This window comes from Castor canadensis, chromosome 2 (assembly GCF_047511655.1).
Source record: "Castor canadensis chromosome 2, mCasCan1.hap1v2, whole genome shotgun sequence".
Classification (NCBI taxonomy): domain Eukaryota; kingdom Metazoa; phylum Chordata; class Mammalia; order Rodentia; family Castoridae; genus Castor; species Castor canadensis.
This window is the reverse complement of record NC_133387.1, coordinates 105,149,493-105,173,087: the sequence shown is the minus strand read 5'-3', so window position 1 is coordinate 105,173,087 and position 23,595 is coordinate 105,149,493. Positions and strand designations below refer to the sequence as shown.

Here is a 23,595-nt window from a genome sequence, read left to right as displayed (position 1 = left end):
GAATGTGCTTGGGAAGAAATCAGTAATGCCCAAAAAACAGAACAGCCCCAACCACTAAACACTGTACTGGTTTGAAGACCTAGACGTGATCACAGCAGATGGAGATGGAGCTGCCACTCACAGCCTTCCATGTTCAAGGCCCTTTGTGACAGAAGGGCTTCTGCTGAGCCGGGGCCTCATGGCCACCATGTGTTATAAACAAAACCTACAGACATTGTGTCTTAGTCCACTTTGTGCTGCTCTGAAAGAATGCCACAGCCGGATAATTTATAAGGAACGGGAATCTATGCCCGGTGGTTTGGAGGCTGAGAGGTCTAAGATGAGTGGCTGGCACCCAGTGAGGGCCTTGTGTCATCCATGGTGGAAGGAGGAAGAGCGAGAGGGGCTGAGAGAAGTCCAGTGTGCTGACATGGGCCTGTCATCCCAGGACTGGGGATACTGAGGCAGGAGGACCTCAACTTGGAGGCTAGCCTGGACTACACAGCAAGATGCTGTCTCAAAAAAAAAAAAAAAAAAGAGAGAGCAACAAGGCGGTCAGCATCATCCCTTTATAAGGAACCCACTGCTGCCATCCTAGCGTTAGTCCATTCCTGAGGGGCAGCGTCTTGCCTCCTGACACTGCTACGTTGGGGGTTCAGTTCCCTGTCCTGCACAGGAACTGAACATGTTCAAACCACAGCTCCTCATTTCTCTTTTGTGTGCATTCCTCAGCCATGTTGACCCTAGCAAGTCGTAGTTTAGTTTTGGTGGGGCTGTGTGTGGTGTCCTGGTTTTCAGCCCTCCCAACAGTGACTGGGACACACCTGCCACCCTGTCCAGACTCTTCAAATCTAGTTTTGAGATACCCTTGCAGGACTTCCGGTGGTGACCTTCAAGGATTGTCCTCAGCCTGGGAGACTTCTGTCAGAATTTAGAACTCATTCAGCTGGGCTGGAGCTGTGTGGGCCCTGGGGCCTGAAGACAAGGCACTTGGCCTGTGCTCTGAGGCAAGTTGGCAGATGTGGTCCCTACACCCTCCTGTTTCTTATGGCACTTTTCTCCCTTTCAGTACTTAGGTCGGCTGACGTCCATGCCAGGGCACCTAGACCCCTCCAGGAGGACTGAGATCCTGCATTTCATAGACAATGCAAAGGTAACTGTTCTCCCCATGTGTTCTGCCATGGACCCCCAGCCCCCTGCTCCTCACTTGGACCTCAAGGTTAAGAGGAGGTCCTGTCCTGTCACATTCTGGATATACCTGGCTCTCTGCCGTGAAGCCTGTCCCTCAGTCTGAATGGTACCCTCTGGATGCTCTACATGGTTTTGGGCTGTTTCCCAAATTCACAATTTAAAGAGTTTAAAGGTATTCCAAACCTAGTTCTATTAAGTCTCAATCTAAAAGGTTCTAGCCGGGTTGCTGGTGGCTCATGCCTGTCATCCTAGCTACTTGGGAGGCAACGATCAGAAGGATCGTAATTGAGGGCCAGCCCAGGCAAACAGTTCGTGAGACCCTATCTTGAAAAAAATCCATCACAACAAAGGGCTGGTGGAATGGCTTAAGGTGAAGACCCTGAGTTCAAGGTGAAGACCCTGAGTTCAAACCCCAGTACCACTCCCCAAAACAAATAAATAAATAAGAGACTCCAGAAGAGTTCCCGAGGTGGTTTGAGCACGCCCCTGGGGTGAACACTGCTGCACATTCCTCTGTCACTCAGCTTGTCACGTGTCCAGCCCTGGCCTGCCCAGTGCCTCGAGGAGATCCCGATGCAGCGGGCTCGCCATTTCTGATGCCTGTACTTCTTTTCAGCGAGCCCACCAGCTTCCGGGACACCTGACCCCGGAGCATGATGCTGTGCTCAGCCTGTCTGCCTACAACGTCAAGCTGGCCTGGAGGGACGGTGAGGACATTATCCTCCGGGTGCCCATTCACGACATCGCCGCTGTCTCCTACGTCCGTGATGACGCTGCGCACCTGGTGGTGCTCAAGACAGGTATGGACTGTGTTGGAGCCTTCCTGTCCCTGAGGTCCACAGAGGAGGCCTTGTGCCCAGCTGCTGTGCTCCCAGGGTCCCTGTCATGCTCATAGCCTCTGGGGATTTGAGGGTTATGATATTTGAGACCAGTATACTGGTTCTCCTGTCCCTTCTCCAGTCTCCAGTCTCCCATAACTGGTGTCACCCACTGCCCAGGCATAGTGGAGCCCCAGGGAGAGGGACAGTACTGCAGCCTGGGGCCAGGACCTCCCGAGTCCAGCCCACGTTTTGAGCCCTGCAGTATTCCTGGAGCTGGGACAGTCAGGACAGCACTGCCCCGGGGACCCTCAGTGCTGCATTCACGTGCAGGTGTCTGCTCAGTGCGGTGTTTGCCATTCACCCGCAGTGCCTGCCTTCCCAGACACCAGTGCCCCCCTGCCTGTGCTAGCCTCATTGCGAGCCCTGAGGCTTGCCTTGTCCCAGGATGCTGGTCGGTGCTCCCTGTCACTGTGGGCAGCCAGTTCATCCTAAAGCTCTTCAGTTCGCAGAACTGGTGTCAGGGCACGAGGAGTCAGGACAGTCTGGCCCATTTTGTAGTGCAGGGGGAAGGCTATGCCTTCACCTGATGTCAGTCAGTCCTGAATCTGGGGAAAAGCTTGTCGTCATGAGTTGTGAAGTCATGGCCTAGGAAGGTTGTCGGCCTGTGATGCTGACCTGGATTGCTGAGGTCAAAACCTACTTGGGCACCTGGAGGATTATGAGGTGGCTGCTAGGAGACGGATCTGCTGTAGCTCATCTGTGCGACAGCTCACAACGCCTCCCCAGCAAACAGACGCCTCACACCTCACACACACCACACACTCATCCTCAGTCATGCTCACACACACACACACACACACTCGCCACACACTCCTCAGTCACGCTCACACACACACACATACAGACCCGCCACACACTCCTTTTCAGTCATACACTCACACGCATACACCTGCTGTACTCTCACCCTCCCACACACAAACACACATACTCGCATGCACAAGCACCTTAGGCGCTCACCTTCTGCACTGTCATGTCTAAGTGAGGTCCTCTCTGGCCTCTTGTCTCATGAGTTAGTCAGCTTCTCGTGGCTGTTACAGAACTCCCAAGATAATCAACTTACAGAGGAAAAAGGTTCATTTAGCTCATGGTTCCTGTCCTTGTTCAGCAGATCCATTGCTTATGGGCCACTGACGGGACTGCCCAGATGGCAGTTGCAGGGTACGTGCAACAGAGCCCAACTGTCCGTCTCATGGCCAGGAAACAGCGGAAGAAGGCCAGGGTCCAACGGTCCCCTGGGAGGGCGTGCCTCTGGGACCTGAGGACCTCTTCACCAGGCCCCACCCCCTAAAGGCTCCACGTCCTCCCACAGCACCAACCTAGGACCAAAATTTTGCCACCTGGGCCTTCGGAGGATGGGTGGCCATTGTCTCCTTCAAGTGCTGAATGGACATTGTTAACAGTTTCTTGCTGTCACTAACCATCTTACTCTATAATAATAGCAATGTAGTGTGGCTAAAGCTAGAACAAATCATTGCACATGAATTATAAACCAAAGAGGAGTAATAGGAGGCCATGATGTTGGTGGCCACAGACAGTTCTGTCCAGCACCTTGGTGCCCCTCTGTGTCTCTGCCTTGAGCCCCTGAAGGTTTTGTCCTTAAGGGACAAGAGACTTGCTTCACACCAGATTCCTGTGTGTTTTAAATTGATAGGGAGAGGAGGTAGCCCCTTGTTTCTTGTGCTGTGTAGCCCATGCTGGCCTCAAACTTTCAGTCCTCTTGACTCAGGCTTTGGAGTGCTAGGATAACAGGCATGTACCACCATGCCTGGCTTAGCAGGACAATCTCTCAACTTGAATCATTAGGATAAATTGTTATAGAAAAATGCGTAACTGATTTTTTTGTTGTTGTTTGTTTTTGTTTTTGCAGTGCTAGGGATTGAACCCAGGGCCTCTTGCATGCTAGGCAAGTGCTCTCCCACTGAGCTACACCCCTAGCCAAAATCCAGTTTTTTGAGAGTGAGCACTCCATGGGAGAAACTTTTCCAAAAACAGATGAGGAGCTGAACTCAGGTCTTCTAGAGAACTTGCATACAGGAAGGAAGGGAGTCCCTGCATCCAGGACTGTCCTTGTTTTGGGAGGAGTGTTCTTCATTCCTGCTGACTTGGAGGCTCCTGTGGCACATGTGGCTTGCCGGGCTGAGGCCTGGGAACACAGAGGCCCCACAGAGGGCTGGACAGATGAGTGGTTAATGTTCACTCGGTGCCTGCCATGTGCAGCTCTGTACCTTTCCCAACCCGCCCATCAGTGCCTTTGGGACAGTGTAGGATGGGGACCAGGGGCCAGATGTGCTTGAAGGGAGTGACTTGCATTGGGTCCGGGTGGAGGAGGGCACCTGTGAGTCCACAGTAATGCTTATGTGACAGGAGAGGCAGGTGGTGGCAGCCTGTGTGGCCACAGCCTGGCTGTGATGGACAGTGGGCATGATGTCCTCGGATACACACATCCACTCCTCACATCTGCCTGCTGCTTCCTTAGGAGCCGCATCACTTGCAAGCCAGGGACAATTCAAAATGTTAACACAAGAAAAGAGAAATGAGCGCAGCTACTTCTGGCAACTGTTTATTTAGCCCTTGAATCCAGACTATTATGACGATGGCGTGTGATCAGCGTAAAACCTGTAGAGCCAGTTAGTGTCCCCTCTTTACTCCACCTTGGCTGCCACCCTGGAACAGTGGTTTCTCCTTGTGCACATCTCATGGTGACCTTACGGTCTGCGAACAGTAGCCCTATGGCTAGTTGCTGCCGTAGGGACAGTGTGGTCCTGGGTGCTCACCATCTGCACTTGCCTGTGCCGGGCTCATCTCCAAGGCAGTCTTGCCTTCTCCCTCCTGAGGCCACTTGTCCCCTGATGTCCTGGCAGCAGAGACACCTGCAGCATATTTAGTCCTGATGTCTAGTGTGCCCATGTCCCAGGCAGCCCTGGAATCACACCACCATTGTCTGGGGAGGTGGTGGTGGAGTGTTAGGAACATGGCACTGGGGCTGTCTGGATTGGCACCTGCACTCTGCCATTCACACACTCTGAGGTCCCTGAGCCTTGGTTTACCCATCTGTGAGAGAGAGTACCTTGGGCCAGAGCTCAAGCAAACTTCCTGAAGGGGGCGCCTGGGGTCTCTTGTGTTGAGCTGTGTGACGTTCTGCTGTGAGTAGGTCAGAGGCAGTTGATTACATCTGTCTCATGTTACATCTGTCTCATGTTTCCTCCATCTTTATCAAGGAGGTCATGTGGGTGACACCTCTGTGCACTCAGTTCTGAGTGGGATGACACACTGGTGTGTGAAGATGGGGGTTCTACTGGTACCCTGGAGCTCAGGGCTTATCTCTTTCTGCCCTTGTTTGGGGTCAAACAGATACTCCTGTCACAGGCCAGTTACTCGGTCATCTGGTGGAAGACTGAGTCAAGTGAAGACCTCCTGAGCTGTGCTTTGAGAGCGGCCCAGCCAGCACCCCATGTCCTCATGCCTGCTCCATCTGCTGTGCTTACCTGACTTGGTTTCCCTTCTTAGCCCAGGACCCAGGGATCTCCCCAAGCCAGAGTCTGTGTGCAGACGGTTCCAGAGGCCTCAGTGTGGGCTCCCTGTCTGAGAGTGCAGTGGGGCCAGTGGAGGCCTGCTGCCTGGTCATTCTGGCCACAGAGAGCAAGGTGAGACCCCCGCCCTACCACCAGCACCACCCATTGACAGCCCAGCCAGCCCTGCCCATTCCTCAGCCTGGCCCTGCCCCATGCTGGTCCCTTCATCCAGCCCTGCCCTAGGCACTGCCCCCTATCCTGGCCCATCCCTGACCAGACCCCATGCTCAGCTTCTTATCCTTGCAGCCCTGTCCCTAGTAGTCACCTGAGCTTTTGCCCATTGTTCCCTTCAGGATGCCTCCCTCTGGCTCACTGGTGGGTAGGCAGTGGCCTGGGCCACCCACACTCCAGGTTGCCTGGTGCTATGGACTGTGCTTGTGGATTTCTCTGTGGGGAGGCAGGAAGGTCTGAGTGGGGGGATTGTGGGTTAGGATTTAGGTTCCCCTCAGCCACCCAATAGCCACAGGGCCTCAGGAAGTCATTTAACACCTTTCTGTTTAGTTTCTGCCTCCGTAAAGTGGTGCCTACCCTGAACACCCTCCAGTTTGCATTTCTGAGCCTCAATGCTATGGATAGTACACTGTTAGGAAACTGTCTTACTGCTGCTAGAAGTGCCTCTGGGTGTAACACCAATGGTGTCCTCTCTGCCCTCTCCTGAGGCTTGGGGAGGAGCTAGGAGCATGCTACCTGGCCACATCTGTCCAAAAGATAGTCCTTTGGACACCCCTGTGGGTCATGAAAGGCAGTGGGCCTTTGACTCTGCTGTTTGCTCCCCATTCATGTTACGGAGCCTCTGAGATGCCCTGGTGCCCTGGAGGTGCCCAGCAAAGCCCAGTGTGTGGCCAGCCACGTAGCAGCACTGCTGCTCTCTGCCCACTACAGGCTGCTGCCGAGGAACTGTGCTCCCTGCTCAGCCAGGTCTTCCAGATTGTGTACACGGAGTCCACCATCGACTTCCTGGACCGGGCCATATTTGATGGGGCCTCCACCCCCACCCACCACCTGTCCCTGCACAGCGGTACGTCCAGTAGAGGGGGTGTTGACAGTTCAGAGGCCGTGGACCCTTTCTGTACATCGAGTGGAGGAGGGCAGCGACAATTCGGGGGCCGTGAACACTTTCTGGATGCACAGGTTCCCAGGAGGTGCCTACTATGAGACCAGGAGGCTGAGCAGTGTCTGGGAATCTCCCTTCAGTACACCCAGGCTTGGTTGCTCAGGCTGCCCCTGAGGCTAAGGTTGGGGGTCGGGGTGGTGGCTGGAAAAAGCAGAGGCGGCTAGGAGCTTCTGTGATGGTCCTGATGCATGGGAGCCAGCACCTCTGCACACTGCACTGTGGCTGGTGAGCTGCAGAGGGAGCATGCGGTGCCTGCCAGTCCCAAAACACTCCCTGTGTGGACAGGCTCACTGGAGCCGGGTCTCAGCACCAGCAGCATCTATGTTCAAATAGGTCCTTTATTGAGGATCAATGATTTGTAGAAATCCCATGCAACAAACACGGGACCCTCACACTCATGGGTGCACACGGGAGCTCCACATTCACGCATATGCGCACACGGGAACCTCACACTCATGTTGCATACACATGTGCATGTGGCTGCTGCTTCCTGCTCATTCTGTCTCAGGGCCTTTGCTTGCTGAGTTTATACTTTTGTGCCAGGACAGATCAGCAGAGCTAGCAGCTTAAACAGCACAAATATGTCCTGAACTCCTTACACTAGAGTCTGACATGAACGTCCTGGGTGGCAGTTGGGCCGCAAAGCTGAGTCATTGTGCAAGCGCTAAAGAGTCCGTTTCTTTGCCTTTCCAGCTTCTAAGGCTCTGTCTTCCCTGGAGCCATGCAACTCTGCTTCAGCACCCCTGCAACCTTTAGAACCTGCATTAGTCAGTCTTGTCACTGACAAATCCCTGGGAGAAACACTTAAAAAGGAAGAAGAATGTCAGGCACTGGTGACTCACTCCTGTAATCCTAGCTAGTTGGGAGGCAGAGATCTGGAGGGTCATGGTTTGAAGCTAGCCCCAGGCAAATAGTTTGCAAGACCCTATCTGGAAAAATACTCATCACAAAACAGCTGACAGAGTGGCTCAGCAGTTTCTCTTGGCTCATGGTTTCAGAAGTTTTAGTCCAGGTCAGCTGGCTCCACCATGGTGAGGCAGAAGCATTATGGTGGGGAGGTGAGGGTGTGGAGGAGCAAAGTTGCTTGCCTTAATCACAGCCAGGAAGGAGAGAGAGAGAGAGAGAGAGACCCCCCACATACTAGATACGGTCCCAAGGACACCCCCCACAGTGGCCTACTTCCTACGTTAGGCCCTGGCTCCTCAAATTTCCAGAGCCTCTCAAAACAGTGCTACCAGCTGGGGACCAAGCCTTCAGTGCACAAAGCTTTTGCAGGGATACTTCACATCCAAGCCATAACTGACTCCTGCAGTTCATCCACATAGTCCAGGCATCTTCCTACTCGGAGGCCAGCTGGCCAACAGCCTCACTTCCCCTTTGCCATGTAGTGGAACAGTCGTAGTTCAGGGCTTGGGGTGTGGACATCGGAACCGTTTTCTGCCTACAGTATTTACTGGTTCCCATTGCCATGATGGGCCTTTTCTTTCCCATCATCTCTCCTGCTCTTTCCCGAGGGCCCCTGCCTCTCTGCTGCCTGTCCTGCTGTCGCACTGTCACTTTCCTTGGATTTGGAACAGTGAGCTACAGTCACAGAGAGGGTCATCTATTGGATGTTACCCAGGCAGCTGCTCTGGTGCCAGATGGACCGTTTGTTGGACTGAGGGTCTCAGCTGGGTCCAGGCTGGAATCAGGCTGACTAGCTTTGTGGCTTCTGCTTTGTGACCTAGGATAAGTGGTATGACGTCTCTGACACCCCAAAGACAGCTGTTGTTACCGAGGCCCTGTGTGCCGGTTGTCTGGACTCTATCACACCCTGCAGCAGGAGGGAGCTGTGTGTTGGGCACAGAACACAATCCAGACAGCTGCCTAGGATGAAGCAGAGGCCAGGCTGGCTCTGTGTCTTGTTGACACAGCATTAGGGTTGGCCGACCTCCGAGCGCTCACTTCAGTTCCAGCTGGGCGGCTGCGTCCAGGATGCTGCTCTCCATCTGAAGTCATCTTTGCCTTCTGCATCTTTCTTGCAGATGATTCTTCCACGAAAGTGGACATGAAGGAGCCCTACGACGCAGAGGCCAGCACCTTGTGAGTGAGCCCGGCCCTACGGTGCTAGTCGGCTTCCAGGCTCACCTCAGCCCTGGTGGGCCCAGGTCCCCATGTTCCACACTGTGCCTCCTGTGTCCACTTCTAGAGCTGTTGCCACCCCTCTATTCTCTCCTGCCCCTGTCCACCAACCACGGCCTCTGGAGAGTGGCCTTGTAAGAGGCACAGTGGATGGGGGTATTTGGCACCTTCCCTGCCACCACCTGGACCACTGTGGCAGCTCCCCACACACTGTCCCCACCTGCATCCTGTCAGCTCTGGGCTGCGCTAGCAGACTGCTCACAGCCCCTGTCCCAGGAGCCCCTCTTTCTTAAGAGCCTGTCTGAGGCCACTTCTTTGGGGAGCCCAGGACCAGCCTGAGCTGCCCGCTCCTGGGCTCCCTCCACCTGGCCACACATGGCAGGGCTGGCCCTCCTGGCGTGGTCCTTTCTGACATCTCCCTGCTTATGGATGGGCACCTGCAGTGCATGTGGGATCTGCCCACCTACCACATTCCTTTGCAGCTGCTTCCCTGACTCTGTGGATGCCGGGGGCCTGCCATCCTTGTCCTTCTGCATGCAGACATCACCCCATGGCAAGACAGTGAGCGAGAGCGAGCTCAGCACCAGTGCCACGGAGCTGCTGCAGGACTACATGCTGACGGTAGGAGGTGGCTGCCCTTTCTGCTGGTTCAGAAACATGCGAGGCTGCGTTGGGAGTGCTGGGCCATCGGGGCTGGACCAGAGTGGTGCCAGGTTCTGGGGGAAACAGTGCCTCCTGCCATCCCATGAGCTGATGCTTTCCTCATCTGGTGCCTAGCCCTGTCCTTCCTCATCCCCGTGTGCACCCCGAGAGCGTTGACCTTGGCCTCCAGGGGCCGCCTCAGTGCAGAGCCAGCTCTCCCCTCCCTCCTGCCCTTTGAAGAGCATTCAGGTTCAGGGAGAATGAGCTGCTTTGGTCTCTCATTTTCCTCCTCTGGGTGGCTCCAGGCTGGGCCCGAGGACAGGGATGCACTGTAGCATTCTGACCCTGCAGTGGGTGCAGATGCAAAGCCAAACATGGCGGTGTGCTCTCAGCACTTGCTGACATGTGTGTTCATCCAAGCCCACTGCACAAGCGCTGCCCGGGCCATGGCGGGGTGAGGACCCAGCCACACTGTGCCCAGCCCCCTGCCCTGCTCTGCTCTTTCCCACAGCTGCGCACCAAGCTGTCCTCGCAGGAGATCCAGCAGTTCGCGGCACTGCTGCATGAGTACCGCAACGGGGCCTCCGTCCACGAGTTCTGCATCAGTCTGCGACAGCTCTATGGAGACAGCCGCAAATTCCTGCTGCTCGGTGAGCAGGGCCGGAGGGAGGCTGGGCTGTGGGACCCACCAGTAGGTACTCATTCTCCTGAGACCCCTGAACTGAGCTGGGTGGACCCTGCCAGGGAGCAGGAGAGGGGCCCTAGGACTGGACCTGAGCAGAACCCTGCAACTGAGGAAGAGAGTGCTGGAGAGGAGTTCGGGGGCTCTTCAAGGAGGTGACACTCAACAGAGCGCCGGTGGCTCACACTTGTCATCCTACTACTTGGGAGCGTAAGATCCGGAGGACTGAAGTTCAAGAGCAGCCAGGGAAAATAGTTCTCAAGATGTATCTCCAAAATAACCAGAGAAAAATGGACTTGGTGGTGGTGGTAGTTGAGGGTGTGGGGGGATGGCTCAAAAGGTAGAGTGCCTACTTTGCAAGTACGAAGTCCTAAGTTCAAACCCAGTCCCACAAAAAAAAAAAAAAGGTGACACTTGAGTGGGTTTTGGTTAGTGTGTAGGAGTTTGCAGGGTGGGGAGGTGAAGACCAGCATCTTAGGGGGAAGGACCAGCTTTTGCCAAGACCCCTGAAGAGTTGAGCATGTTAGGTCCAAGTGCCTGGCAGGCGGGGGGTCATGCCTGCCACAGACTGCCGGGTCTGCCCCACCCCTCGAGGGGATGGTGGCACTAGCGGCTGTGGTTTTTCTCTCTGCCAACACTCAGACACAGCGAGTTGGCAGCAGCTAGTTGAGGGCTACCTGGTGGTGAGTCTGGCTGGTGGGGACATGAGGACTGGAGGCTAGGCCTGGTAGAGACCAGCCTGAGCTTAGGGCTTGGATTTAGGCCCTAGTGCCAGCTCAGGGTGGGCCTTTAGTGGCCCCCGTCCTTCCATCTTGCTCTCAGGAGCTTCTTTTCAAGAGTGGGTGGAGAGTGTGAGGTGGGGTACCCACTGCTCAGAGCCCTGATGGCTTTGGCAGACGGGCAGTCACCCGGCCCCCAGGGAACTCACTACTCTCCACCACCTCCCTTCATTCGAAAGCCCTGCAGGGCCTTGCATGTCATATTGAGGCCAGACGGGCCAGTCGGGGGTGAGGGCTGTTGGCTATACAGCGGCACCCACCCCTTGCATACATGCATAGGGCCCTCATGTCCTCTGGAGGGGGCAGCTTGCTGGGCTGGGCGCTGGCTCTGAGGACAGTAGCGGCTGAGGCCAGTGTGTGGCTTTGAGGACTGCTCAAAGCTTTGGTTTTCCTGTATGCAAAATGGAAGGAGAGGAGGTTACGGGCCCCTGGCCTGTGCTGCCTTGAGGCCCAGGAGAGTGAGATCAGTCAACAGCATGCAGTCTGAGTTGGGGCTTGGCCAAACCTTCTGCTCGTGTTGTTGGGGTCTTGGGGCTGTGCCCCAGGAGCAGCCATTGTCCTGCGTGGAGCCTGAGCCCCTGGTGGGCCTTGTTGGGGTGTGTGTTGGCAGGCCTGAGGCCCTTCATCCCTGAGAAGGACAGCCAGCACTTTGAGAACTTCCTGGAGACCATCGGTGTGAAGGATGGCCGTGGTATCATCACTGACAGCTTCGGCAGGCACCGGCGGGCCCTGAGCACCACGTCCACCTCCACCACCAACGGGAACAGGGCCGCGGGCAGCCCCGATGACCAGTCAGCACCCTCTGAGGGGGACGAGTGGGACCGCATGATCTCAGACATCAGCAGTGACATCGAGGCACTGGGCTGCAGCATGGACCAGGACTCGGCGTGACGGACTGCCATGGAACATCTACATCCGCCGCGCCGTCCCGCTGGCTGGGGCGGGGGAAGGGCTGCAGGCACATGGCCCCAGGAGGCTGGGCCTCTACTGTGAAGGAGTAGGGAGCCACCAGAGGATATGCGTCCCAGTGCAGGGCGGAAGGCTCTGCCTTGTCTGTGGGGCTCAGCCCTGCCCTACACCACATCTCTGCTCGGGGAGGGCCATGCCAAGCCGCAGGGAGAGCCAGTGCTGTCTGCCTGGCCCTGGACAGCTGTTAAATTTGCACACGACGTTCCTCTTGTAACTCTCAGAGACCTTAAAAAGTTGTTTACTACAATGTGAATAATTTAATCTCCAGTTGCCAAGCTTGTTTCTGATCCAGTTGGGTGAGAGCCATGTTGCCACAAGGGGTGTCCACTCTGCCCTCTGTCCCTGAGGCCATGTCTGCCCATGGTATCCAGGGCTGGGCATGATGGTCTTGGACACTTTGGGGCAGAGGTATCAGTGACTGGGGCATTGGCTTTGTAGATAACAGGGCAGGGCAAGTGCCCTAGGGTCTCTCGTAGGTTGTAGGGACAGTGTGTGGCATGTCAGTGTCTAGAAGGCCTTGATCACTACATCCTGTGCACAGACTGCCCCAGGGACCATGATGTGTTCTGGCCCCTTGCTTGGCCTGTTGGGTCAGGAGTGAGGTCTGCAAAGTCCTCTTCATCTCAGAGCCCAGAACCTGGGTTCAGAAGAGGGGCACGAGGGCCAGACAGCCCTCCCCATGTCCTGTCCCAGCCCCGCCCCCAGCCCCAGTGAGCTCCTCCCCCAAGCACTGCTGGCTTCATTTTTGCCTCTGTCCTTTAGGCACTTTCAACCCTCTGTAGGACACAGGGAAGTGAGGTGACTTGGGGTCAGGATGACCCAGGCTTGCTAGGGCACATTCAGAAAGCTGGGCTGAAGAGCCCAATCACACCCGCTCCTATCCTTGCTGAGGGCCTGTTACCCCTGTACAAGGAAACTTGCATGTCAGGCATGGGTGCTCTGTTCAGCTGGGACTCTATGGGCACCCCAGTTGTGTCTGGCCAGGACAAGCCAGAGGGTATGGAGGGTCTCACAGGTGCCTTCCTGAGCAGGTCTACCTGGTGTCATAGCTGTAGGACAGCCCTGGGCAGTGCTTTACGGGGAGAATTTTTCCATCGTGGACTGTCCGGGAGCTGGTCATGGAACCTCAGGCCAGGTAAAGCCGAGACACTGTCTCTAGATTTATATGTAAATGACTGTGTCCTGATGAAGGGCTGAAGACAAGCCACACACCGTCCCCTCAGCTCCTGTCCCCTTACCTCAGCTCATGCTGTGCCTAAGTGGGTCTCAGTGCTCCCATGCACCCACTGAGCACAACCTTGTAGGGCACGCTAGTGGAGTTAAGGGATCTGGGGTGCCCATCCTAGACATGGCCGGCACTGAGGGTCGCTGGTCTCTGCCAACAGAGCAAGGACATGGAATAGACGGCCACTCTCAGCCTTAGCTGGGCCTGAGGGGACGCCAGGGACTAGTGAGGGGACGCCAGAGAGTAACACTGGAGAGAGATGAGGGGATGCCAGAGGGTGATGGTGGGACACCGGTTTATTGGGCAGCACAGCTGGGGCAAAGGACAAGATGGGCCAGCTTCCGGTCAGCAGCTACATTGTCAGTTCCTGCAGGAAAATGTGGACAGTGAGGTCACACTGAGGGAGGGCCTGTCCCGGGCACAGCTGACCACAGGACCTCTCTGGGGACCTCTGGAAGGTAGGGAAGGGCCAGCATTTGCTCACCATAATGGCGTTGACAATGTCACTGTGGTTGTCCCTTAAGGCCCGCACAGCCTTGGCCCTGGACACGTTGGCCTGGGCCATCACCAGCTCAATGTCACGCAGCTCCAGTCCAGCCTCATCCACCTGGTTGGGGAGCAGGGAGGTGTCTGGAGCTGTTTGAGGCCCCTGGGGTGGAACCCTGCAACCCCCTAAGCAAGGTCTGGAGCCTCCTAGCCTCACCTCCTCCTCGTCTTCCTCCTCCTCCTCCTCCTCCTCGCACTCTGGCCTCACCCGGGGCCTGGGTGCTGACTCGGGGACCAGGGCCGAGGACTCTGAGGGCACCTTGAACTTTTCTGCAGCAGCCTTGTGAACTTGCTGCGATAGGTCCTCTATCTGCAGCACGAGACAGCTGTGTCAGCAGAGCCTGTCCACTCCCTGTCCACTGCCCACCCCCGCAGCTGCAGCCACAGCCGGGACAGACCTTAGCCTCGCCAAAGACCACATAGGTGTCGGAGGCAGGGCTCTTGAAGACATCTGGCTTGGCGATGACAAACAGTATGTTCTTGGATTTCTGAATGGTGATCCTGGTGACTCCCTGGATCTGCCGCAGGCCCAGCTTTGACATTGCCTGGGGGAGAGGGCAGAGGGGCTCACACCGCCTTCCCTGTGTGTGTCATGGGCTGGCACCGTGGCCACCCAGTACACTGCAGCTTTAGCTGTTCAGGGGGAGGTGTGCTGTCACTGGATTTGACCCACACAGGGTGCCCCTGTGGATGGGATTTCACTGGCCATGGGGTGTCAGGAGTTTGGAAAGGATGTCTTCCCTGTGTAGTCAGTCTCAGTCCTAGGGTCCCCAGGGAGACTCCCACCTACCTTTCGTGCCTTCTTCTCACTGCGACTCTGCTTGGCTTTGGCCATGGCCTCCTCGCTGCTACCTGTGGGGGCCTGTGGAAAGGCAGGAGCTGAGTGTTTATGTTGGTAGGGGTTGGTAGGGGGTTGGTGCCCACCCAGAGGCCTGCCCCCTCCCCCAGACCAAGCACCTGGGCTGGGCTCTGCTCTTTCTGAGGTGCTGAGATGTCCTGCTCATCAAGTTCTGCCGATGACTCCCCATGGCTGTCCGAGTGCTGGCCTGAGCCTGTGGCTCGCAGTGAGTCTGAGGAAGGGGAGCTGTGTGAGGATGGCCTCTCTGGCCACCACCACAGAAGGCCTCCAGCCTCAGGACATCAGTGCCCTCCCCAGAGAGTCCCTCCTCACCTTCCTCTAGGCTGTCTTCGTCCTCTTGCTGCTCGGAGGTTGGGAGCCTCCTTGAGCCAGATGGGCTCCGGGTCCCTGAGGGAGGAGGCACTTGAGAGGAGCTCGAGATCCGGGAGGCCAGATCTTTGACCAGGTCTTTGGCATCCTTAGGGACCACCTTAGGGCTGAGGGGGGAGTGGGGCGAGAGGCTGACCCGCTGCCGGGCTCCTAGGGGCTTTGTGGTTCCTGAGGCAGCGGTGGAACCAGCAGCCTGCTGGGCTCCTGCCCGAGGCGGCAGGTGGACCCCAGAGGCTGGGGACTCCTTGTTCTCCATGGAGTTTTCCTGGGAGCTCAGGCACAGGCAAGGGGCAGGAGGTGTCAGGGGTGGTGGGGCTGCCCTGGCAAGGACCCCAGGAACAGACTGGTCAGGGTCCAGAAGCCTATTCTGGGGTGCACTGGGCAGGCCCCTGGTAGGGTTTTCTGGGGGCCGTGGTGAGGTGGGGCTGAGCACACTGGGGGTCGTCTGAGGCTGTTGTCCACTGCCCAGGCCCAGCACAGGCTCCCGCTGCTGGGAGGGTGGTACAGGCAGGGCAGGCTCTTCAGGGCAGTCCGTGTCCAGCTGGCATGCCACCTGTGCTGGAGCCCTTGGGCAGGAGTCCAGTCTGGCCTCTGTGGCTCCAGCTATGGGAAGCCTGGATCCCTGGGTAACCTTACTGTTCAGGCTCCGTGCCTGGTCAACCTCCAGGGAGGCAGCAGAAGGTGCCTTGGGAGCCTTCTCTGTACCTTGGAGCTCTGACTTGGGTCCATGTCCCTGCACTGGTGGCTTTCGGCCTCTAACTCCCTGGTTCTTAACGCCCAGAGCTTCCTTTGGAGGCAAGTGGGTCTCAGCCCCATTGTGGGCTTCAAGACTTGCTTTCTGCTCAGGTGCAGACAGGCCTTCAGGTACTTCCTCCCCAGTGCCAGAGGCAGGCTCAGGGGCCTTGGGGGTCTTCCTGCCCAAGGTGGGACCTGCCTCTTCTCCTGACACCCAAAGAGTCCCAGCTTCTGTAGCCAGCTCTGGGCCATTTGGTTGTGCCTGGTTCAAGACTAAAGGCTGTGTATCTTCAGAGGGTGCTGCATTCTGCTTCTCAGAGACTGGTCTTGGTCCTAAGACCACACCTAACTCCTGCTGGGCCACAGAAGCCCTGGGATTAGTGCCTGGGGTGCAGCCTACTTCCGCCTGCAGGTCATGCGTAGTATCCGGAGTCATGGGCTCTGGGCCTGAGGTGCCATCTGTGTCTTGCAAGGGTGGGGGTACTGCCACGGGAGGGTCCTCGGACAATGTGACAATTGCTTCAGCCTGCTGGGGTCCTGTTGCGGCCACAGCCATGGGCTCTGGGCCTGAGGTGCCATCTGTGTCTTCCAGGGGTGGATGTGCTGCCACAGGAGGGTCCTTGGACAATGTAACATCTGCTTCAGCCTGCTGGGGTCCCGCTGTGGCCACAGCCATGGCCTCTGGGCCTGAGGTGCCATCTGTGTCTTCCAGGAGTGGAAGAGCTGCTACAGGAGGGTCCTCGGACAATGTGACATCTGCTTCAGCCTGCTGGGGTCCCGCTGTGGCCACAGCCATGGCCTCTGGGCCTGAGGTGCCATCTGTGTCTTCCAGGAGTGGAAGAGCTGCCACAGGAGGGTCCTCGGACAATGTAACATCTGCTTCAGCCTGCTGGGGTCCCGGTGTGGCCACAGCCATGGCCTCTGGGCCTGAGGTGCCATCTGTGTCTTCCAGGAGTGGAAGTGCTGCCACAGGAGGGTCCTCGGACAATGTGACAACTGCTTCAGCCTGCTGGGGTCCCAGTGTGGCCACAGCCATGGCCTCTGGGCCTGAGGTGCCATCTGTGTCTTCCAGAAGTGGATGTGGTGCCACAGGAGGGTCGTCGGACAATGTGACATCTGCTTCAGCCTGCTGGGGTCCCGGTGTGGCCACAGCCATGGCCTCTGGGCCTGAGGTGCCATCTGTGTCTTCCAGAAGTGGATGTGGTGCCACAGGAGGGTCGTCGGACAATGTGACATCTGCTTCAGCCTGCTGGGGTCCCAGTGTGGCCACAGCCATGGCCTCTGGGCCTGAGGTGCCATCTGTGTCTTCCAGGAGTGGAAGTGCTTCCACAGGAGGGTCCTCGGACAATGTGACATCTGCTTCAGCCTGCTGGGGTCCCGGTGTGGCCACAGCCATGGTCTCTGGGCCTGAGGTGCCATCTGTGTCTTCCAGGAGTAGAAGAGCTGCTACAGGAGGGTCCTCGGACAATGTGACATCTGCTTCAGCCTGCTGGGGTCCCGCTGTGGCCACAGCCATGGCCTCTGGGCCTGAGGTGCCATCTGTGTCTTCCAGGAGTGGAAGAGCTGCCACAGGAGGGTCCTCGGACAATGTAACATCTGCTTCAGCCTGCTGGGGTCCCGGTGTGGCCACAGCCGTGGCCTCTGGGCCTGAGGTGCCATCTGTGTTTTCCAGAGGTGGATGTGCTGCCACAGGAGGGTCCTCGGACAATGTGACATCTGCTTCAGCCTGCTGGGGTCCCGGTGTGGCCACAGCCATGGCCTCTGGGCCTGAGGTGCCATCTGTGTCTTTCAGGAGTGGAAGTGCTTCCACAGGAGGGTCCTCGGACAATGTGACAATTGCTTCAGCCTGCTGGGGTCCCGGTGTGGCCACAGCCATGGCCTCTGGGCCTGAAGTGCCATCTGTGTCTTCCAGGAGTGGAAGTGCTTCCACAGGAGGGTCCTCAGACAATGTGACATCTGCTTCAGCCTGCTGGGGTCCCGGTGTGGCCACAGCCGTGGCCTCTGGGCCTGAGGTGCTATCTGTGTCTTCCAGGAGTGGAAGAGCTGCCACAGGAGGGTCCTCGGACAATGTGACATCTGCTTCAGCCTGCTGGGGTCCCGCTGTGGCCACAGCCATGGCCTCTGGGCCTGAAGTGCCATCTGTGTCTTCCAGGAGTGGAAGTGCTGCCACAGGAGGGTCCTTGGACAATGTGACATCTGCTTCAGCCTGCTGGGGTCCCGGTGTGGCCACAGCCGTGGCCTCTGGGCCTGAGGTGCCATCTGTGTCTTCCAGGAGTGGAAGTGCTTCCACAGGAGGGTCCTCAGACAATGTGACATCTGCTTCAGCCTGCTGGAGTCCTGGTGTGGCCACAGCCATGGCCTCTGGGCCTGAGATACCATCTGTGTCTTCCAGAGGTGGATGTGCTGCCACAGGAGGGTCGTCGGACAATGTGACATCTGCTTCAGCCTGCTGGGGTCCCGGTGTGGCCACAGCCATGGTCTCTGGGCCTGAGGTGCCATCTGTGTCTTCCAGGAGTGGAAGTGCTGCCACGGGAGGGTCTTCGGACAATGTGACATCTGCTTCAGCCTGCTGGGGTCCCGGTGTGGCCACAGCCATGGACTCTGGGCCTGAGGTGGGATCTGTGTCTTGCAGGGGTGGGGGTGCTGCATCAGGAGGTAACACAGTACCCCCTTCAGCCTGCTGGGGCCCAGGTGTAGCCATGGTCACAGGCTCCATTTCTGAGGGGAACCCCAGGCCTCCTTCCTTCGAGTTCTCAGGAAGGTCTACACACAAGGTGGGACCTTCTTTTCCCTCCAGAGCTGAGAGTGAGTCTGTAGCAATGGACTCCAGGCTGAAGGCAGCGCTCATCCCCTCCTGGGAGGGCTGAGGCAGACTGGTGGCAGGTGCTCCTGTTGTGGTGGAGCCAACTTCTTTGTCCTCAGTCTCAGGAGTCAGTCTGGTAGCCACCTCCACCTGGAGGCCTTGGGCTGCTTGCATATTGCAAGGGATCACAGCAGCCTCGGACTCCTGGCCTAAAGCAAATCTGCCTTCTGTCTTTTCTGCAGCAGATTCCTTACTGTGGGTGGGATGGGCCCCTCCCTCTGAGACCTGCAGGGTGGTCACTGTCCCCAAGTCTTCTGGGCCCCAGAAGGTGGCCCTGCCTCTGTGCTCTTGCTCTGCCTTCTGGGCAGTGTCCTGCAGCAGGGTGCTGGGCTGGGCATGGAGCTCCCCACTGTACAGCCTATCGTCATCTGCCCCTGCATAGGAAGCCGAGTCTGAATCAGAGGAGGTGGCTGAGGTGTCATCCCGGAAGGCAAAAGTCTCATCCATGCCCTCAATGATGGACAGGTCAGACAGTGACTGCAGGAAGGACGCAGATGTGCTATCTTCCTCACCCTCCCCGGCCAGGTCCCCTCCTGGGGTTGGAGCATCAGCCACCACCTCTTCCTCCTCCTCCTCCTCCTGTTCTGGGGACAGTGGTGTCACCTCCACAGATTCCACCTGGAAGATGAGGCTACCCTGGAAGGGTAGGAGGGCTGCGGGGATCATGGGGTCATTTGCCAGGAAATCCAGGTCAAAGAAGTGGCCCTCCTGGCCCCAGGAAGAGCCACTGCCTGCTGAGGGGCTGCACTCAGAGGACGGCAGCTCTTGCTCATCCGCCAAGGACTCTGGTGGGGAAAGGCCCAAGCCCGAGGGGAAGTCCAGCCCTTCAGTTGGGGCCAACAGGCTGAGGGAACAGGACGGTGAAGAGGTCCAGCTGTCTCCATCGGCTGTGACATAGGAGCCCGAGGGTGAGGTGGGCACTGAGTCCAGTAGCTCATCCAGCAACTCAGCCTCTGGGTCCCAGGTGTCCCTATGGGGCCCATGGCAGGGGAGCAGGACATAGGTGGTCCTGATAGGGGTGGAGGGAGGTGTGAAGTAGGAATCAGGGTCTGGGGGAGGGGAAGGCACAGGAGGATCACCCTGAGAACACAGCTCGGGGGGTGGGTGCAGGTTGGCGTGCCCACCATCCCAGTCCCTGAGCACTGGCCAGGCCACCCTGGGTGATGGGGGGGCCTTGCACGTCTCCTCGCCCATCACAATCCGAGGCTCCAAGGTGGCGGGCAGAGGGACCTCCGTGGGCAGGGCCTCGGTGGGCCGACCCTCCTCAGATAGAGCCTGGAGAGGCAGGCCCTCTGGGAGAAGTGCTGGGTTTGGGCTCCCTTCTGCAGGGTCCGCCCATGCTGAGGGGGCCCCACCGGGTCCTGCATCCCAACTGGCCCCCTCAGGCTGGGGCCGGGCACCCGGCTTGCTGGACAGGAACGTGAGGGCCAGGGGGTTGGGCCCTGGGGTCAGCACACAGGGCTCCTGTTGGCCCACTTTCAGGATGGTAGCAGAAGCTGCATCATAGGAGAGATCTGTAGAGACAAGGAAGAACATAAGGCACCCCTGAACGTGCCTCCAGGCCAGGCCAGAAGCTTGGCATGTGTGGCATGACAGATTTCCACAGGAAGAGCCCATGGGAGGGTTGGTTGGGGAAGGCAGTGGAGGCTTTATTTGAAGAGAATACCCAGGTGTCCACAGAGCAGAGAGCCGCTGACAGTGGCTTTGGGGAAAGGGAGGTTGTGCCGGGGAGATGGGAGCAGGGACCAGGCTACAGCCACATTTCTGGAGAATGGTGACAGACACATCCCATGGAGGCTGAGCTGGAGTTCCTGGCCTGCCCTGGGGACCTTCTCTGGTCGCAAGGTGACCTTGTGAGGAGGGTGCAGGTACTCAGGAAATCTCCACACATCTCCAGCTGACAAGCCATTCCACATGCACATACAGGTTCTAAGGGTACTCAGGAAGGTGGAAGAAAACCCTCCAAGATGGCACTACACCTGGCTGCTTTGCTGCCTCGTTTCTGGCTAGCCCATGTTTCCTCACCACTGAGGTCATTCTGCACATAACACGTTTCAGTCTTGGGTTTTTCACCCAGTGTGCGCTAAGTGCTAACAAATTTTTATTTTTCTGTTAGTCCTGGGGTTTGAACTCAGGACCTTGAGCTCCCTAGACAGGTGCTATGCTCCAGCCCACAAAGCCTTTTTTTTTTTTTGTGGGACTTTTTCTGTTAGTCCTGGGGTTTGAACTCAGGACCTTGAGCTCCCTAGACAGGTGCTATGCTCCAGCCCACAAAGCCTTTTTTTTTTTTTGTGGGACTGGGGTTTGAACTCGGCTCTGTGCTTGTTGTAAAGCAGGTGCTCTACTGCTTGAGCCACACCTCCAGTCCATTTTGCTGTGGGTATTTTGGAGATGGCGGTCTTGAGAACTATTTGCCTGGACTGACCTCAAACTTAGTTTCTCCTGATCTCAGCCTCTTAAATGGTTTAGGATTACAGGCATAAGCTATTGGCGCCCTGCTACAAGCCTTGTTTTTAATGGCTCTAAAACATCCTCTCCTTCAACTGGACCAAAGCCAAAGACACATCTATTTGAAGCATCTGCTGAAGGCCCTCCTACTGCCCCCAGAGCCCAGGCCAAGTCCTGCCCAAGGGGGCGGGGCCATGCCTAGGGGCCCTGCCCAATGATGACTGCTCACTTGGTGACAGGTCAATATCCAAGGCACCTCAGCTTTCTCTTTCTTATCTGCAAATAAAGATAAGCCAGGATGAGCGGTGAGGCCTGGGCTGCCAAGGCATCTTTCCTTGGCAGCGTCAGGGCCCTTGGTCATGAGCTGGACCAGGGCATCAACTGAGGTAGCCAGTGGAGGGCCTGAGAGAAAGGGGAGATCCTTCAGGTCCCTTAAGGCATGCTAGATACTCACTGAGAGTGGGTGTGGCTACTGGGCATCTCTGGGTGCCCCACAGCCAGGATCTTGGCACTGTACTGACCCTTAGCATGGCCCCCAGGGCAGGGGAAGGGTGAAACTGGGACAAGGTTAAGATGGAAGGAAATTGAAAGGCCAAAGGTTTTGTGTTCATCCCAGGACACCAAGTGAGCCAGAACAGGACCCTGGGTCTGGGGAGTCCCACCTAGCCTGGTCTGCCTGTCTCCCACAAAGACAGGAGGTGGGAGCTATGTCACTTCTCTGCCAGGTTCCTGGCCCTGAAGTAGTCCCATCCCCAGGTGACTTCTCACCCACAGCAAGGTGCCCTTGGCCCTGCCCAAACCACACATGGCTGACTTCCAACAGGGGCCATCCAGGCTCTAAATATCCTGGGGCCAAGGGGGTAGTAAGCCTCCACCAGCCTCTCCAAGGACACCCCCTCCAGTGCCTCCCACCTCTGGACCCAGCTGGACTCCCGGGAGTGGCCAGTCCCACTCCTCCTTCCTGGGCCTGGGTAGAGCGGACGAAGTGCAGCCAAGGAAGGACCCTCCAGGAGGAGCCCATGGGATGGGAGGGGATGGGGTGGAGTGGGAGGGGATGGGGTAGGCCTGCAGGACCCGCGGGGCTCCTGCCCTGAGCCTGCTTCCTTCGGCCCTGTGGCCCGCAGCTCCGCGGACAATGGGGCGGCAGGACCGGAGCTGGAGGACGCGGCCCAGAGTGCGCGGAGCCCCGAGACCCCAGGCGCCCCTCCCGCCCGCCCTTACCCGGAATGTCCTGGAGGGATCGAGGGGACAAGGAGCCGAGGATGGAAGAGGAAAGGAAAGCCAGTGAGCGCGGGGCGGGAGCCTCACCTGTTCGCGGCCCGGGCGCGCCGGCCTCGGGCAGCGGCAGCTCGGCGCGGGCGGCCTCCCCGGGCATGGCCTGGACGTGCGCCCGCCAGGCCCTCCGTCTGTCCCTCTGTCAGTCCGTCTGTCAGTGCCGCCGCCCGGAGTGGCCTGCGCGGCCACCGCCCCTCAGCTGGTGTGGGGGGGAGCGTGGGTGACGTCAGCGCCGCCCCGCCCGCCCCTCGGCCCGAGCGAGCGAGCGAGCGAGCGTGCGCCGGCGCGCCAAGCATTGCGGAGCGGAGCGTAGGGGGGGAGGGGAGAGGAGGGCTCCCTCCCCACCCCCATCCGTTCCTTCCCATGTGCCCCACCTTCCCTGCAGCATCCCTCCCCCGCTTTACGGGGACCATTTGGAATCTGAGTACCTCCCTAGGTGGCATCACCTCTTAGCTGGAAAGAGGCAGAGGTGTCACCAGAATCAGGGGTGCAGAGGTCTGGGGAGATAGTCGGGTATCCTGGGGGTGTGGACGATGGCGCAGCCTACCCCTCAGTGACAGCAGAGGACATAGGGAGCCACCCCCCATCACCACACACACACCCCATGGGTTGATTAGAAGATGAGCTGGAGCTGCAGCTCTGGAGTGATTGGCTGGTCCTTGGCAGTCGTCGGTCTCCATAGCAACCGCCTCCTGTCTCTGTGGCAACCAGAGATAGGGAGAAAGCAAGGAGGGAGCGAGCACTGGGGAAGGCAGCCCCAGACCAGACCAGACCAGTGAGCGCGCGCCTGGGTTGAGCTGGGGTCTCGGTCCACCCCCTTCACTCAATTCTCAAGGCAGAGAGGGAAGCGGGAGGAAACGCGCCTCCGGCTTCATCCCCAGAGAAGATGCCCGCCCTGCCCCTCTTGAAATGAGCTAGTGCTTCCACGCTGGCCTCCGAGCCGCCAGACTCACAGGGCGTCCCCGCCCGTGCCAGGCACCGCACCAGGAGGGGGATGAATGGCGCATTGTCATCTCTGAACTGGGGTCGGGAAGTCAGAGCAGAGCAGCCATTGTGGCACGCAGGCAGGGAAGGGACCGCCTAAGCGCTCAGGAAGCCAGAGGCTGTCTCCCACCTCCCCGGACCTGCCTCAAGGCCCCTCCCGCTGTGTCCCAGGCATCATGGTGCTACACCCAAACCTAGTGCAGCTCAAGTTGCACCCCTAGGCGCTGGCAGTCACCCCAGTTCCAGCCTTCACAGGACTGTCTTCCTCCTCTCCTACTCTCTGCTAGGCCCCTTGACTCAGCTCACCTCCCAGGCATCTAAGTTGCTTCCTCCTGGGAGCTTTCTATTCTCTTCACTGAAT

At 57.9% G+C, this 23,595-nt stretch overlaps 2 protein-coding genes and 1 non-coding gene across 9 annotated transcripts in view; 1 reads left to right on the top strand and 2 right to left on the bottom strand.

Moving 5' to 3' along the window:
- Ccm2 (CCM2 scaffold protein) overlaps positions 1–12,200 on the top strand; it is a 48,387-nt gene extending 36,187 nt beyond the window's left edge. For all 5 annotated transcript variants that reach the window (XM_074065422.1, XM_020163986.2, XM_074065425.1 and 2 more), the window contains 8 exons: positions 1,049–1,132; positions 1,787–1,970; positions 5,559–5,695; positions 6,506–6,641; positions 8,762–8,819; positions 9,341–9,479; positions 10,012–10,150; positions 11,572–12,200. In XM_074065422.1, the coding sequence (XP_073921523.1) occupies positions 1,049–1,132; positions 1,787–1,970; positions 5,559–5,695; positions 6,506–6,641; positions 8,762–8,819; positions 9,341–9,479; positions 10,012–10,150; positions 11,572–11,852 (1,158 nt within the window). In that variant the 3' untranslated portion in view covers positions 11,853–12,200. The remainder of the gene's footprint in view (positions 1–1,048; positions 1,133–1,786; positions 1,971–5,558; positions 5,696–6,505; positions 6,642–8,761; positions 8,820–9,340; positions 9,480–10,011; positions 10,151–11,571) is intronic.
- Positions 3,913–3,984, bottom strand: Trnaa-agc (transfer RNA alanine (anticodon AGC)). Its single transcript has one exon. It is a non-coding gene; the product is annotated as a tRNA-Ala (tRNA).
- A 1,233-nt stretch (positions 12,201–13,433) lies between the features above and the next one.
- Positions 13,434–22,937, bottom strand: Nacad (NAC alpha domain containing). Of its 3 annotated transcripts, none has more exons than XM_074065420.1 (9): positions 22,679–22,937; positions 22,284–22,449; positions 14,873–20,041; positions 14,659–14,771; positions 14,492–14,563; positions 14,100–14,246; positions 13,859–14,011; positions 13,640–13,762; positions 13,434–13,522 (listed from the first exon to the last, which is right to left on the bottom strand). In XM_074065420.1, the coding sequence occupies exons 2-9, from the start codon at positions 22,348–22,350 to the stop codon at positions 13,508–13,510; spliced, it is 5,859 nt and encodes a 1,952-aa protein (XP_073921521.1). In that variant the 5' UTR covers positions 22,351–22,449; positions 22,679–22,937; the 3' UTR covers positions 13,434–13,507. The 3 variants fall into 3 exon arrangements, with proteins under 3 accessions (XP_073921521.1, XP_073921522.1, XP_073921520.1); XM_074065421.1 differs by having other exon boundaries at positions 22,697–22,937; XM_074065419.1 differs by lacking the exons at positions 22,284–22,449; positions 22,679–22,937 and having other exon boundaries at positions 14,873–20,743.
- Positions 22,938–23,595: the final 658 nt, after the last annotated feature.